Here is an 18,091-nt window from a genome sequence, read left to right on the forward strand (position 1 = left end):
GTACTAAACTCACTGTGCTTCTAAAATCAAATCTTCAAAAGAATAATTCTGTTTTTCTGCTTCTTTTCTTACCATGCAGACAGGGTGAAAATGCAATAAAGATTTTCTGTGACGGTCTTCCCTGTTTATCATTTTCTCTTTCTCACTCACTGCCTTTGTCTCTTCTTTCCTCCTGTGGCTTTTTTGGCCCCACCCCCCTTCATCGTATTCTCTCCTTTCTTCTTTCATTTGATATTAATCTCTATTTCTCACTCCCGTTTCAAGAGCGCTGAGGCAATCTAAGCTGATTTGTTTGAGAAAGACACAAACAACACACACACAAACACACACACACACACACACAACACACACACACACAACACACACACACACACAACTCACACACACACACACACACACACACACACACACACACAACAGTAGGTTGAGATTCATCCTCAAGGAGTCCGTCTGCTGCTGTGAGGACACAGATTTTTTAGCAATTGAAACTGACAAAATGTTTGTCAGGACCCTTTAAAGTGTACATGTCTAAGCCCTGCGTATGCATACAGCAGTGCCAAATCCCACTTTTGCTCAGATTGTCTCATTGCAGGCAGCTATGCACTTCGTACTTTTCCATGCGATTCTCTGCTGGCTCGCTGCCCGGCTCCTTCTTTGTGTACAACACAGGGCTGGACTGGGAAACAAATGCTGTACCTTGCACTGTCTGTGCAGTGACATTGATGGCTGTAGCTCTGCCAGCACGCTGTCGAACCAGGACAGGAAAGTCTCTCGAGCGTGCCCAGCAACCAAACAAACTGCTGTTTGACTAATCTTGAATTACTGGTGATATCTAGGCCTATTAGCATAACAGAGGGGGGCTTCCCTTTAGAAACACAACATAAATGTAAACTTTGTGCACTGTGCATGCATGTGATGTTAACACTCCATTTGGGTTCGGCTGAGTAAATACAGAAATGCATGCTGACAGCACTTCAACTAGAACTGGGCTGTTTTTATTTCTTAACATCTACCAGGTCACCAGAGACCTGTTTAGGGTTAGGGTCAGGGAGTTAGGGCATGGTTAGGGTTAGGTTACTCAATGTAAAAATGCATCATTTTAAATGATTACTATGATGAAGACTGTCTGTCTGCAACAGTAAACATGCTGGTTGTCCTCTAGTGTGTCAAACAGCGACCCTTTCACACAAATGGGAAATCGATCAAATTAAAAATTTCTGCACGTCTTTAATCACAAATATAAGTTTGTTTTAAGCTTCAATAGGCCGAAATCTGGAAAGGTCAAAGCAACAATAGTCAAGCATACAGGTGTGAAAATGCAGACCTTGTGCTGCACCTCTCTGTCTCAACACAACACACACACGTTCTAATATTACTTAATATAGTAATCCATATGAGATATTAGTCCTTTCAATCATTGTTAAGTTGAGGTTCAATTTCATATGACCTTCTTTTCTTTGTAAACCTGCAGGCTTATAAATCTGAGCTTCTAGCTACATAAACTTCTAACTGAATTAGTCACATTCACAGATATTCATGGTTGGCAGGATGCTAAATTATAACTACTATTTAAAATAAGATGAGATAAGATAACCTTTACTAGTCCCACGTGTGGGAACTTTGCTTTCATGGTAATTCTATGAGTACAATCCAGTAACTGTATCAAAGCCTCTTCTCGTTTTGCCTAATGACAGCTGGGATAGATTCCAGGGCCCTTACAATGCTGAATTAGATAAGTGGTGAAGAAACTTGATGGACGGATGAAACCTGATCACAGTGTATTTGGCTGACAGGCCAAACAGACAGTTAATAGCAAAGGGGCCAAGTGTTGTTGGACAGTGTCTACACTTTTCAAATTTAGGGATGAATGGAGGAGAAATTCAAAAGACAAAACCTTAAAGTCTTAACGATTAGTTAGCACAGGTTTGGTGTATGTTTTAACGTCTCCTTCTTTGGATTCATCCAACTCACCCCATCTCCCGCATCCTACTCTGTCACACCAACCTTCTGCATGTCCTCCTTCTTCAAGAATCTTCTCTGTGGTCTTCCTCCTCAGCTAAATATTTATATTTGTCCAATACATCCACTATTCCACCTCTTTACAAGACCAAACCATCTCGTCATTGCCTTCCTAATTTTGTCTCCAACCTGCCTTATCTGAGCTATCGCCCTCATGTACTCATTTCCCTACAAAAACCTTTTCATCTTTGGCTTGGCCACCTCGAGCTCTGCCTCCTGTTTTTTCTGTCAGAGTCACCGTCTCCATACCACGGTCTCACTACCATCTTGTCTTCCCCTTCACTCCTGTAGCTGTCCTTCTGTCACAAATCACACCTGATATTCATCTTCACCTGGTCCACCCTGCGTGCACTCTGTTGTTTTGGGTGTTGTTCCCAGGTATTTGAACTCATTCACCTTCAATACTTCAACTCCTTCAATCTTCAACTTTCCATTTAACTCTTTCTCAAAAACAACTCTTTTATGTTTACCTGGCCAAAGATGAAGAACATGGGGAACTAGTTACAAGTCATCTAGGTGTTAGACTAGCTGGAGGAAGTGTATATTCAAATATCTGATTTAGCTTCAGACAGTAAGAATTCAATAGGGTCTCATTTTTTTCTATACCTGATACCCAGAATAGCCCCACTTGGGACGGCCTGACTCTTTCAGGCAGAGAATAAACAGCGCATTTTAAACTGAAGTCCTATATATTACCTTATAGCACCAGTGCACTGCAGCTGGGAGTACTCCATCTTCACTGTGGCACCTGCCATTCTTTCCCTCTGCCTGCTCATCTATCACTTTAGCTTTCTAATTCAAACTGGAAACCAGAATGTTATTTTTACTTTTCAAAAATACAAACATGCAATGCCTCAAGCACTGAACTGGATATTATCTATCACAGTACTGCTTGCAATAACTGGCATAGGCAAACTGGAAATAAATTGGTGAGCTGATGGAGCTCTTCAGTTAAGCACTGATGTTCATTTTACTGTTTTATGAATAACAGAAGACTGCTTCTCAACTGGTGCTGTGCACATTGTATTTATTTGAGGGTAGATTTGAAGAAACATGAATTAATTAAATGTGTTCTACATTTGATTAAATACTACGGATCAATAAGTGGTTGATGTATTGATTTAATGTAATTGTGGGCTGGAGGTTGGTGTTTATTTGCCACCAGTTCATTTTCGCGCTGTGAATGATTTATCACAGGCTACATTCATGCCTGTAGCTTTTAGTGTCTGTAAACAGGTCAGGGTAGACAGCACCCCCATCTGTTACGCTGACACTTAGTCGTTAGCCATGAGCCTGACTGTCGGGCTGAGAGATTAGCTGCTAGCGCAGCGCTACTTAAAAGCTGCAGGGGGATAGAAAATGGAGGGGAAATTCGACAAAATGTGTTTGGGTGCAACATCAAGTGGTTAGAAGTGAATTTGTAGTGGGGTCTGACAGATTTAGTAACCAGTATTTATTGGGAGAAACTTTACCCAGCATAGTTTTCCAGTTGTTTCTCTCAGTCTGTCACTTGCTATGTCTCTCACTCACTCTCTCACACATGCACACACACCAACACACACCTGACTCAAGATCAGCTAGAGGTCCTAATTACCAGAGCGGAGAGATTGTGGTTTTTTTTCCCCGTGAGCTGTAATCTGTGCTGATTGCTGATTGTTAATCCTAAATGACTCGATACGGCGCTCTCAGATTGTCGTGCTCATTTGTGAATCTTCTCCATGATGATAATGGTGCAGGTGTTTTTCCACCAGAGTAAAGACTTTTCTTTCCTCCTTAGCCCCAAAGCTATAATTCCCCTGACTGTCAGAAACACAGATGTATATATGCATAAATATATAGCACGAACGTATACAGTTCATGCTGGACACGAAGCAGCAGAGCTAAGCATGTTTACAGCCTGGTCTCTGATCGTGGCAGATGGCCTGGTTCTGCTGGTTTCTTCCTGTTAAAAGGGAGTTTTTCCTTCCCACTGTTGCCAAAGTGCTTGCTCATAGGGGGTCATATCATTTTGGGGTTTTTCTCTGTATGTAGGGTCTACCTTACAATATAAAGCGATTGTTGTTGTGATTAGGCGCTGTATAAATACAATTGAATTGAATTATACTCTCTCTCGCTAACTTACCCATCTGTATGCAAGATGAATCATTTACTCATCTCATAGAGTTATCATTCTTATGGGTGTGTCAACTTTGATTGACAGGCTGTAGTCCACGCTGCTGACTGTAGCCATTAGCTGCCTGCAAGGTTACACGTGCCTTTTTGAGCTCTATTAATAGAATGCCTAAAAATGACACAGCTTGTTGGGCAGTTAATTGCACTAACAGCCCACCAAGATTCATGTACTTCAGTTCTGGTGCGTGTAATGCTACTATTCTGTTAGTCTCTTAGCAATAAATTAGCAGCTATGCATCTGTGCATTTTATCTGTAGTGAGGAAGTAGTTTACTAACTAAGCTTGCTAGCATTAGGTGACAACTAATGCTAAAATGTGATCATTTTGGCTCTAAAAAACCTGCACGCAGTGGCTAAAATACTAAACTCAAGGATTCAGAAAGTAAGTCTTCATTAACTGATCGTGGCTACATTCATTTTTTTATATACAGACCATATTGAGTTCACTTTAATACTGAGCCCTCTGAGGGGCACAAATATAAGTGTGTTTAATTAGTCTTTCTCACAAGTGGACATTTAATTGAGTTTGTATATGATTTACTTCAATACGCACTGTATTGATCTGCCTATAAGCACACATTAAGGTGACCTTGAGGGTCTGAAAGGCACCTATAAATAAAATGTATTATTATTATTATTAATATTATATTCCATTACTTCTCCAAAGAAAATCAAATCTTTAAAGTTCCCTTGGGTTAAATGTAGACAACCTTCCACTGACGTCATCTGAGATGATCATTGACTTCTGCCCTATTGCCATGTCATGTGCACAATGTCACATTGATAACAGGGGTCGTGAGGTTTGCTGTAGGGCAGGTCTAACACATGAAATACAAACGCATTTCAAAATCCATTTTTCAAGCTTGGTAAACTGAAATACATTTGGCTTATGAATGAGGGGGCGGGGGAACAAAGCAACTAGCTGGGCTCTAGAAGAGCTGCCGTCCACCCATGGTGGGAGGTTGATTTATTTCAAACAGCATGCTGACTGCAGACTGTGGCAAGTCTGGAGGATGAGTTTGCTGTTCCATCATTTTCACCCACTACTAATAGGATCCTCTGAACACCTGTCATCTGCCTGTAAAAGATTTATACAGGATTTATAAAAACTAAAACTAAAATTCACTTTCTCCTTCACACCCCTCCATAACAGCACATTTGTCACACAATTGAAATGAGAGACACTTGCTGCCATGAGCACTATCTTCTCTGTTCAGAGCTATAGCAGGACAAACAGCAGCACCATAGCACCCATTGAATCCAGTCAAAAGGGCACTGTTAAATTAGCCCAGCCACAGACATAAACACATGCGTCTCTGAGACGTCAATACTCTTCCTTTATCTCTTAGTTTGAGCCACTTGAGAACATCCATTGACCTAATTAAAACATTATTGCTTCAGAACAGAGATTCAAGATTCAAGATTCAAAGCGTTTATTGTCATGTGTGCAAAGAAAAGCATTTCTCTGTCCATACACAGATGCCGGTTAATATGTGCAAATAGAACTAGAACAGGTAAAATACAAATAGTATGAATGAATAAACAGAGATTAAATTTGAAGTATTAAATAGATTTGTGTGCAAAAGAGCTATGAGCTTAATTATTATTACTGCTAAAATAGGTCAGCTGAGCAGTCAGTTTCATCCTGGTCTTTATCTGCTTTAATCGAAAAGAGAGTAAAATAAATAAAATAAATAAAATAAGCATAAGATGCAACATTTCCTGAATAAAAAGTTACTGTTTGACTGGGAAAAACGTCCCATCTAATCTGTGACTACTTATCTCTGGTTAAAAATATTGGCTGATATTGAAGAATATTTGGCTAAACTTCAAGCTTTATTATCGACGGCATTAGTAACTCACATTTTCACACATACTGAAAGTGCTTTGTAGGTTTCCTATTAAAACGAAGAGAATGCAGCATAATGAAAGTTGTATATGCTATAGGTGTGACTTTGAGTGGGTGCATTCATGACTGACCCTTCTTTTTTCAGAAGCAATCCCAAGAAAGGAGCAGCTCTCACACACATTCCACCATAATAAAATCAAAGGTTACTGGTGTCACACTGGCAGACTCGACACACCATTTGATTGGCAGGTGACCTCTGGAAGCCTGGCAACAAAGGCACACTGGTAATGAGGTCTTGACCCAAAAGATTGCTGGAAAAAAACTCCTAAGGGATGATCAGTTTAAAGAGAGGGACCTGGACTCAATCTCATTAAGAGGTACATCAACTAAAAAAGAGTGTGTCTTTCTTTTAGACGCTCATCCACCTTCCCCTCATTTTACTGAGACTTTCTTAAGGTCATTATGGTAGATCGCTGCCTTTCTATCTCAGGTAGCCAACATAATGTAATGGCAAGCCAATCTCTGGGGAAACCGATTGGCTTTTAAGACTTGTACAAACACAAACACCCACTCACACACACACACTATGTGAGTGTGCCTAATTCCCCTGCAGAGATCTGCCTATAAGCACAATCACATACATGCAGCGCGTGAATACACTCAAGCAGACTGGTGAGACGCCTGTAATGAGACAAGCTGGCAGCATTCTTTGGGAAACAGTGCCCCCTGGTGGTACTTTTACTGTCAGTAAGGAGGAAAAAAGAGGAACTAATCACTCAGAGAGGCTGAATCTCACATTACCTCCCACAAGTTTGGCCCTGGCTTGCCATCTGTATTTTTATTTGTAGGCATGCGTTCAGCCAATCTAAAACACATATGTTTCCTCTGTCATTATTGTTGCCACAAAAACTACACTCCTTTACCTTTTTTTTTTTTTATCTCATCCTAATTTTCTCGGCATTTATCTTTGTGTTTTTGTGGTGTTTCACAGAGAACGTGAATCTGATTATCACATACCTGTATGAGTATCATGTAATCTCCCGCATCATGGAGAGGAAGCAACACCAATGTTTGTTGCAACATTAAAGCCGCAGTAGTATATTGTCTTTGTTTGTTTGTTTGTTTGGGATGTTATTTAATTACTTATACACATATATATTTGATGTTTATGGAATTAAAATGAACTAAAACACTGCATGTTTTAGTTCATTTACACCATGGAGCTCTAAGCCCCTCTGAAAACTGTCATAAATATAACATTGTCTATGAAGCTGGAACTTAAGAATGCGTGTTTAACGATTTTAGACCATTTTGTGCCAGTACACAATATGACGTCACGGGGACGGTTCGTTGTTCGTTAATTTATTTTAGCTAACTAGTAAAAGAACAACTGACTCAGAAGAAAAAGAAACTAAAACTATTTTAATCCGTTCTTGGGGTTTTCAATTAGGTAGTAGTACACGGTACTTTATTAGTACCTATTCTGCTGTCGTACCAAACAAGCTGTGTCGAGCCAAAAATGTGACATCAACAGACTGCATGACCCTGGTTGGCCAGGGAATGACATCACTGGATGAGTCATGAGAGTTACTTCTTCACAAATCAACACTGTGGTCCAGATGTTTACCATCACAAGCACACGACTTGAGTTACTTTAAAGATTAGGTTAGCTAGTCGACCGCTGGCCACATCTTTCTTTCAACTTTGCAACAAATTCAGAACGATATGTCAGAAGAAGCCAACAAGACAAAGGAACATTGACAAACCATCCAAGATACAATAAACCTCTTAAGAAAACTTTGATGAGGACAGTTTCTGGTCCATCATAAAAAGTAACACTCTGCATTTTTCCTTCCCACTGTCACCAAGTGCTTGCTCAGAGGTGAAAACCTGATTGATGAGATTTCTCTTTTATATTGTAAAGTCATGAATTTACATATAAAGGTCTTTGAGGTTATTGTTATTGTGTTTGGCACAATACAAATAAAACTGGATTGAATTAGACTGAATAAAATTGAACTGCACTGGAAAACTTGTTTGAACTTATTTTACCTGTATGTACTTTTTTCTGTTGTGTATCAATGCTGGTATGACGACTGTTCATGTGGTGTTCAGTTTGCAAAAGAACATAGGACAATCACCTTGTATTCATTAATCATTTATTAATCAGTGTGTTTAGTAGACTATGTTTAAACCTCAGTTATACCAAAGCAAGCATTGGAAAGTCATTCGCACGGGAGCGTTTAAAGTTGTCTCAGGTTTTATTTTATTTTAGTTCTCATGTAATGCCTCAAACATTTTAGAAGTTGCATTTTATTTTTCAGCAAATAGGCTGATCTGAGCATGAGTGATCAGTATATTAACGATTACGTATTCACCCAAGTCACGTACTGTGTGTATCACATGCATTGTGGTTCTTTTTTGTTTTTGTCTTTGAGCGTAGTTTTAAGACGGTGCCACCTGCGTCCCTCTGGATCCCTGTTTATGGATGGCTAACGGCTCAGATTGTCTTCTACTGTGTTCCAGTTTGTTTGTCTACAGCTTAACCCCCTGGGGGCGCTTTTTGTCTACTTTTCATCTATGCTTTATTGAGTTTATTGAAACTGTTATTCAGTACACTGTTTTTTGGAACTTGAGGCTGCATCTCCAGTGAGTTTTGTGCGATTTTTCACTATAGTAGCATTAGCTTGACAGTGAGCACTAGTACTGCCAAAACACATTATTCTGACACCATCCTGCAACAACAGCAAAGTACTTGCCAAGTAAGTTGGTCATGTTAATTTGAATTTTTATTAATATATGAATGATTTAGATAATTCATTAAAGATCATAAAGTTAAAATACACATTAGAATAAACTAATAAACACAGGGTACAACAAACCCAGCAGCCAATACATATAAAAACTATAATTATTACAGACCAAGAAGTTTGTGAAAATTTAGAAATGAATTTATTGTAACGTTTGGCATTCATTGCACTAAAATAGAGATGGTATAAAAACAGCGGACTCACAGTGAAACACCTCATTGATCTCACGACTAGCTACAGAAATGTAAGAAACATATTTAATTTAAATTTAAATTTCAAAACTTAAATTTTAACTACTGATTTTATCTACTGTTCTGATTTTATCTACTGTTTTTTTAATCAATTTTATGCTTTTTATTTGTTTTTGTTTTTAATGTCTCTGTAAAGCACTTTGAATCACCTCGTTGTTGAATTGTGCTATATAAATAAACTTGCCTTGCCTTAATTAACTATTGTAGAAGTAAAACTTTGACAGTTTATCATCTCAGTCACGGTCAGCCAGTCAGAATTCAGTTTTTTTCCCTCAGAATTCTGGGAAAAAAAGAAAGAAAAGACATCCCCACTTTTTTTTCCAGGGGCCCTAATCCTCCGCCATAGTTCTCAGTAGAAGTGGTCAAAATTGTTTTTTTTGATCCCACACACCCCCAAAATAATATTTTTAGGCAAAGTCATGAAATATGAAATGATGGGGTATTAACAGAGTGACAGGATGTTTAAACTGATTGAAAAGTTCCATTTGAAATTACCTGGCACTTATTTCTGTTTCTGTTCTCGCCCCTTGTCTTTGATGCCAGCTTGTTACTGAGTAACTATCTTGATGCACACAACTGGAAGGAAAGTCAGGCTGCAGCACACTGAAAAATGAATTCACTCGACAGTAAATGCATTAACCTGCCTATCGGTTTTAATTGCATGTTAACTGGAGGTGTTGGAATATCATACTGGATCGTTCCAGCCCACTTTAACCTCTGAGTACATGGATGTATATAATGTAATGAGCCTGAGAGGATGATACTGCAGTCTGCCAAACCCACAGCAAATTATGTTGGCGGGAATATTCAAGTGCAGAGGTGTTTTACTATTCTGGAGATTTATGCTGTATACCAGCACTGAATCCAGACTACAGGCTATGGTGAATATAACCAATGTAATATTACACATAAATTTTACACATAAATAATTATTATTACTTTTTTTTTAATTTGCCTGTTTTGCATGTGGTTAAAAAAATCCTTATCTTGGACAGTTTGAAAAGTATACACAACATCGAGAGAGTTTTCTTGTTTTCACAGCCCTTTAAATACATCCTCTTAGTGAAGTTTGCTTGAGTAAGATAGTTCTAAACTTAATTCCTCATTTTGTAAATGTCAATTCCACTGCTTCCGCAGTTGTCAGTAAAATAGAGGACCAATGCAGTGTGCTAACTGCCACAGAAACAACAGCACCTGGATGAAAACATGTTTGTATTTGTCAGATAATTAAACCATTTTAATGTAACATGAGTCACTTGAAAAGGCAGTTGTTTGACCTTCATTTTGACTGTGAAAATTTGTAATTTTTCACTTCTTTTTAACATGTTAGCAACCAAAAACAATCAGCTACCCTGGTCCTGGATTTCCACTATAGACAACAATGGTTTTATAGCTGTAAGAATTCTTTAAATACATTTCCACAACTTTGGTACAACATTTCGTTTTTATAGAGAAATGAATCCCAAAATAAACTACACAGGTTAACATGATCGAGCTGACTAACTGCAGCTATTTCAGATATTAATTTCAGATAAAATTTTCTAAAATGTTAAATTTGAGTCATATACCATACATACCAAATTCAGTTTCTGTGTTTGATGTGCTGACAGGAAACACTGATGATACTCTCTCGATTGCCTCACTGTAGTTTCACTGTAGTTCCACATTGCGCAGTTTTCTCTTGACCAACAAATGACTCTATCCTCACCTCACTGACACGTTTCACCCAGGCCACCACAAATCCCAGTTTAAGGGCTGGAAGTTCAGAGTCACATCAGTGTCATTCACTCTGCCAGGAACTGCAGACTCCCCTCTGATGAATCATCTTCCTAGTCTAACAGAAGCCAAAGCACAGGCTTAAGCAAATCAAAAACACCCACTCGATCTGGACTTGTATGTGCTTTTGGAGGTCAAAGCTGCCTTTATGACATTTGCTTTAAAAATGTCTTTTAAATTTTTAAACGATAATCACTTTTAGAAATAGGGTATTTGCTTTAACTACACTTTGCTTGAGTTAGATACAAGGAGGATGCACTGATCTTTATCTGTTTACACCAAATTCTGACTCTGCCATCCAACTGTCAAAGCAGAAATGAAGAGTCAGGCAACATTTTTCCAAATGTTTTGTTGTGCAGTTTGAATAAGTCAATGCAAACTGTAGCTTCAGTTTTCTGCTCTTAGCTACCACGAGCGGCACATGGTGTGGTCTTCTGCTGCTATCCATAGTTTTCATATGACGTGACGTACTGTGGTCCTTTACCCGCCAGCCATCCTTCGAGCATCTTTAATTTTAACTTAGCCGAAATGCTAGAAAGTTGCTGTGCTATTGGATAATCAGCTAATCACTGCACTAATCAACATTTATTTACAGCTTCCAGAATGGCCTAGAGTGTGGCACCAACTTGTGAGCAGACCTGCCCCAACTCTGGCGGGCCAAATTGCAGCAATCCAGGCTGTCAATGGAATAGTTTACCTGAAATTGGTAAAACACTGAGTCAACTGTACTGTTATGATACGAGATTTGAGATAGGTGAAAAAAACAACACTTTTGTCCTGCAGTACTACCGACTGTTCTGCATTGGCCATCATGATGAAGCAATATTTTACCCGTCAGGGTAGCAAGTTGGTCACCTGACTGAAAGTCCGGATTTAACAGGTGGTCAACAAGGAACGGACTCATTATCTGCATGCATGTAGGATTAGTTTCTGCAATGTGATTAGCTTGTTACATATTTGCATTAATGATTAACGACTGATTAATTCATTATTTAATATGTATACATATACAGCAAAACCTGCAATAAACCCTCTTTCACCAACAACCCAGGCTGTCAGTGGTGAACCTATATGAAAGCTTAGCATGACTGTAAATAGATTTTTGTCCTCAAGGACTGTGCCTCTAAAAGGACTAAAATCTATGAATGATAGCTAAAATCGGCCAAACTGCAAATTTTTTTAACATTTTTTTTTCTTGAATTTAGAGCTTTTTTGTTGCAAGATCCACTAAAGGAAAATGAGGAAAGAAAATAGTTTCATAGAAAGCCTGAAACGGAACAGCAAGAAGAAGAACAATGAACAGTCCTTTACAGGAATTTTCATGACAAGATAATTTAAGCAACTTTGTGAGTCATAAGAAACAAACAGATGCTTGATTGAAACCTGCCACAAGCCACACGATAGGGAATTCCCTTTATTAAATCTGTAAGTGGTATCTTGGCAATTTATCACAAGATGTATGCACTTACAAACATTATAAGCTTTTATCCTGAGAAAAAGAGTGGCATGATGTAAACATTTACATGAGCTCTTGTTACACCATAAGGATGTAATTCTTTTCTGTTTATATCCATACTTTAAAAGTTTTTTAAGTTCTATAAATTGGGTTAAAAACAAAACGGCAAATACAATAACACTTTTAAGAAATCCACTTTAAAATCAATAAGATCACATGGACTTTCCAAAGGAACAACCAACACAGTTTCACTTTCCTCCTGGAGAGACATAATCGCTGTTCTTGTGTCACGTGATGCACTTCTGGTCCTGATGCTGTTGTTGTAATGATATGTATAGAAGGTAATTAATGCCACAGAGCAATAGAATACAGCAAATAAGAAACATTGTATCTGCCAGTAATGATGATAGACTCCTTAAAATACTTACAAAGACTCATAAAGAGCAACATAAAGGTATTTGATTTGGAGCTCTGTTGGAAATGTGCTGTAAATATCATATTTGCATCGTGTTTACATATTCACAGTTAATGTATAGTATATAAAATTGAATAAAAGTTTTGTGGCATTATTTTTGTAATTAATTAAAAACCTCCCAGGATTCAGTCAGTAACCATGACTGCAAAGAAAACAACTTGGGACTCTTTGAACATTCTTACTGTTTTAATCAGAGTAGTTTCAGAGGGACAGACAGTGGCACATGCTTAAGCTACTGTAAATAGCCTACATATTCCAAAAGAAAAATCCTGGGACATATTTTGTGATTGCAGAAAGCCTTGTATCAATAGCATACAACACAAATTATGTATTTAACAACACTGTACATTGTTAAGTTCTTAAATTAGTTAACATTTGGCATTAACCTTAACTACAAATGTGTATTTTGATGATACAACATTCACTTTTTCTTATGAGAGTTGTTTTAATTTTACCTTTTCAATCATAATTTGTGTTTCATTAAAGAGCATATGATTCTTTGTATTCAGTTATTAAAATTCCAAACTGGGTTTGCTCATTTAAGTTTAGCTTTTATTAGTGTTTGTTTTAGTGTTACGCTTTCGTAGTCCCAATAAACATGTAAGCATAAGTGTCCTCAAGCTGATTGTATTGATGTTAAAAACAAAAATCCAACATATATATATTTTTGCTAGTTATCCCAGATAGCAAACAGTAATTGAAACTGTGCTAAATTAATCTTTTACTGTCAACTTTAATTTGACTGAATCAATATTAAATTCTGACATTGATTCTTGATCATTTTTGCACCTTTTCAACATCACTGGCAGCGTAGACTACATGTATACTTACACATAAATTAGTAATCTACCCTTTTTTATTTTATTTTGTTGTTATTTTAGGGGGGGGGGGTTATTTGGAGGTTTTCCACTCATAGTTTTAGTCTCTAGCTTAGCTTTACTCAACTGTAACCTTGTTTCATACAATTCACAGGTGTAAGACCGCCTCTTGCCTCTGCGGCACTAATGGCCTCTCATACAGAAACACGCATCATCCTTCCAGTGTGGAAATCCCCCTTTTCTGCCATTTAAAAGCTCCGCACTGAGCGCAGTGCAAACCCACCGCTCTGCAAACCGAAAAACGAGGCTGGGGGCAAAATTATGTAGTATTTATACCTTTAAAAAAAAGCGATAATTAAAAAGAAGAAGAAGAAGGCGGGTATTGCATGTTTTTTAGATGGGAAACCTGGTGGGCAGCTGGCGTTTCAAGGAGCCGAGCACGATTGAGGAATGTGACTCGACGTGGGGATCGGACTCGGAGAGCGACGAGCCGGCGGCTGAAGATGATAGCGGCATCTCCGACTCCGTCAGCCCGGCGGAGAGCGAGAGGGCCGCGGGGCACGCCGGAGACAGCACACCGCAGGTACGTTTCACGCCGGAGAGCCGGGACATGTGGGCCACCGGCAAAAAGGCCGGGACACAGTAAGGACAACCGGGCTACGGTGATGTCTGCACCCGAGACACAGCTCACACCAAACTTTCATTCAGAAATACGTCAAGTTCATGTACCGTGAAGACGTGCTGTACACGCATGCTGTGGAAAACGGCTGTACATTTACGCGGGGACAAATTATAGGGGACAGGTTCTCCTCGTAATTTAGAGCAAGATTAAAATGGATTAAAATCATAGCGACAATCCTTCTGCCATACTGCCATTATTTCAATATGAGTTATGAGTTCACATAACCACTAAATTATCTGCCGGGAACAAACGATCAGCAGCAGCTCAGCCTCCTCTGGGACCGTGTACAGGCAGGTTAATGACCACACACACGGCAGCCAGGCAGGATAAGGACGAGGTCGCCCTTTATTGCGATGTTTTATTTTTAAATGGACTCAACCAAATAAGTTTGGGGTTTTTTTTGTTTTGTTTTGTTTTTTTGTGGAAGTTTAGATGCATTTAGCAGGTTACTGCCGCAAAATTATAACCTATTCAAACTCCCAAGTGTAATTTTCAGAGTAAACCGTGTCTGTACATGTGCTGATTCAGCACAGATAATGTTAAATACGGTAAAGATAGAACTAATAAATTCTGAATGCTAGAGAGCGTTAGTGCAATAAATTCTAGTATTTAAAATACTGCGTATTTATCCCCCCAGCCCTCATGCTACACCCATGCTGTGATCTTACTGTAGGCATCAGCACGCCAGGTGGGACTGTGCAAGCTAGGTGTCAAAATCATGCCAAATTTGAGAAGAAATGGATTCAGTCTTGGGTTTCTTACTGTACACTACTGTCATACATGTTATGGGCTACATCCTGTTCACGTGATGTTTGTTAATTATCAAAGTAATCTAAGGAACCATAACTCCAACCCTACACTGCCTACAGGTTTACAAAGAAAGTGAAAACGTTTTATTCTTTTTAGGCTACAGGCACATAAACTGTGTGCCATAACGTTCAGAGCAGCTGACGGGATTGTTGTTATTAGGCTATTTCACACTGTTTTATAATACAGGAACCAGCAGGTTATAACAGTCGAACAGGAGCAATCTTTCATAGATTATTTCTTAAAAGTTAAACCAGACTTATGGTTTTGCTCTGTTTTTATAAGTTGGACTTGTTTTAAAGTCAGGAGGGAGATAGTTTATGGATTATAGTAAATGACCTAAGAAGTAAGTAAGTAAGTAAGTAAAATTTATTTATATAGCGCTTTTCACAGATAAAAATCACAAAGTGCTTTACAACACAGAAAATGGGAATATAAAAACAATATAACAGTAAATAAAACAATGTAAAACAATAAAACTATAAAAACAGCATAAGAAGAAATTAATCAAATGCTTTTCTAAATAAAAATGTCTTCAGCTGTTTCTTAAAAGAATCAATGGAGTCCGTGCAGCGAAGAGACAGTGGGAGAGAATCCCACAACCGTGGTGCCACAGTCTGAAAGGCCCGATCACCACGAGTTTTAAAACGAGTGCGCGGTACCACCAGCAGTCTCTGATCTAATGACCTTAAAGCCCGAGAAGATGATGTGGTTTCAGCAGGTCAGATAAATATTGAGGAGCCTGACCATGCAGGGCCCTAAAGGTTAGAAAGACCTAAAAAACACATTTATTAAATTTTATGAAAAAAATGACCCCGATTAGACAGAGGTGTCTGGTTGGTGGTGGTTCACATTAGTGCTGATGTAAATTGTCCATTTTTATGAGAAAAACATAGATATTAATGTTCCAAGCAACTAAATGTTTTTAATTCAGCTAAATGGCATCTAAGGGCAACACACCATCTGTTTTCTTTTTTCCATTCTTAAGAGTCATTTTTTTCTGTCTTTCCTTCTTTCTTCCTCTTTCAGTTGACTGACTCCCCGGAGTCTGTTCCAAAGATGAAGAGGAGTTTCTATGCCGCCAGGGACCTCTACAAATATCGGCACAGCTACCCGGTACATGAACACACACATGTGTACCCTACAATGAGAATAGACAGGCTTCATCACACACATACACTCACACTAATGCAGACACCCTTTGTGATATATTTTTCTGTGTGTGTTCATGTGAAGAACTTCAGAAGGTCCCGGCAGCCCAATGAGTACCGCAACCTGCGCTTCTACCTGAACAAGATCCCTCTAGTGCCTGATGGTGAGATATCACACACACACACACACAGCACCACACCTACACACACACCACACTCACACACACAACACACACACACACAGAACAAAAGTGACGCACCATATGCAGATCTGTTAACACTGGAGAGAAGAGATGTTAGTGCTGGCCTTAGTGAGTTTTGTTTGGCTAAAGGTCATGTTTGACAGGGAAAGCCCAGCAGATTAGTGGACTGATCCACTGTTTAAACACACGTACACACACACACACACACACAACACACACACACACACACAACACACACACAACGAAAACACACACACAAGCGCACACACATGCAATACAGATCTATTTTGCAGCTATTTAGCTCCTCTTTCTTCTCAGGTATCTACATAGAGGAGATTCTCTCTAAGTGGAGAGGCGACTATGACAAACTGGAGCACAATCACACCTATATTCAGTGGTGAGACATTCCCTCCATTTGTTTTAATATTCATGCAGCTTGTGTGTTCGTGCATCAAGTTGTTCTTAGCCTGCATGAAGGCACGGTAACATGACATGTCAAAGCTTCCTTTTTCTATCCTGTTACAGATTAAAGTTCAATAAAAAACAGGAATATTTTAATGACCGCTCACTTAGTTTAACCTGTCCAGTCAGGTTTCAGAACTGATTTTAGTGGCTTAAACCAGTGGTCCCCAACCCCTGGGACATGGACCGGTACCAAGCCGCAAGAGTTGAGGCTCGGGTGTGAAATTTATGGTTTTCGGAGTTTTTATTGATAACTTTTATCGTTTCTCTGGGTCTTTTCCTGTGTTGTAGTTGTGTGTCTTATTTTGAAAGAAATGTTTACGCGTTACCATAGAGACCAGAGCGCATTAAAGGGCAGAGAAGACACGTGACTCTCAATGTTGTTGAGACGTTTTATTAGCAGGAGGACACTGCTAATAAAGTTACACAATTAAACAGTGAATTCACGTTTATTATTATATTTACAAAATACCACAGTTTTTGTCTTGGTCGTATCATTTTATTTTGTTGTATTTGTCCGCGACACCTTTATCCGCGACACAACGCGACTGCCACCGTGAAAATGTTGTTTGACATTAAATCGGTCCGTGGCGCAAAAAAGATTGGGGACCGTTGGCTTAAACAGTGATTGTCACATCAAGCTTGACAGCTGTAGTTAGCTTGATATGACTTCCATGTTTGATATGTAACGTGGAAGTGTTACAATGCACAACAAGTGTTAAAGGGGAACGACTTGCTTTTGGGGCCAGCCTCATGTGGCCATTGAAGGAACTGCAGTTATTTGGCACTAGGGTTGCCAACCGTCCCTTAAAATACGGAATCGTCCCGTATTTCGAAACAAAAGTACACGTCCCGTATTGAGCTAATAAGGGACGCACTTTGTCCCGTAATACAGTGAGACTCAAAAGTAGTCTATAACTTTTAATGGAATTAACGCTTTGTTTGAAAACATAATTCCCAGCCCCTCTCCCCTATTCAAACTCCCAAGTGTAATTTTCAGAGTAAACCGTGTCTGTACATGTGCTGATTCAGCACAGATAATGTTAAATACGGTAAAGAACTAACAAATAAATTCTGAATGCTAGAGAGCGTTAGTGCAATAAATTCTAGTATTTAAAATACTGCGTATTTATCCCCCCAGCCCTCATACAGCCATGCTGT

The 18,091-nt window shown here is 38.9% G+C and overlaps 1 protein-coding gene across 1 annotated transcript in view; it reads left to right on the forward strand.

Annotated features, from left to right (window-relative positions):
- Nucleotides 1-13,833: 13,833 nt before the first annotated feature.
- Nucleotides 13,834-18,091, forward strand: part of ogfrl1 (opioid growth factor receptor-like 1) — an 11,838-nt gene continuing 7,580 nt past the window's right edge. Inside the window, exons 1-4 of the mRNA XM_042215152.1 lie at nt 13,834-14,208; nt 16,144-16,230; nt 16,351-16,429; nt 16,787-16,865. Of these exons, the coding sequence (XP_042071086.1) occupies nt 14,023-14,208; nt 16,144-16,230; nt 16,351-16,429; nt 16,787-16,865 (431 nt within the window). The 5' untranslated portion in view covers nt 13,834-14,022. The remainder of the gene's footprint in view (nt 14,209-16,143; nt 16,231-16,350; nt 16,430-16,786; nt 16,866-18,091) is intronic.

The sequence above is a fragment of the Haplochromis burtoni genome, unplaced genomic scaffold (assembly GCF_018398535.1).
Source record: "Haplochromis burtoni strain Fernald_Lab_line unplaced genomic scaffold, NCSU_Asbu1 Contig_664, whole genome shotgun sequence".
NCBI classification, from domain to species: domain Eukaryota; kingdom Metazoa; phylum Chordata; class Actinopteri; order Cichliformes; family Cichlidae; genus Haplochromis; species Haplochromis burtoni.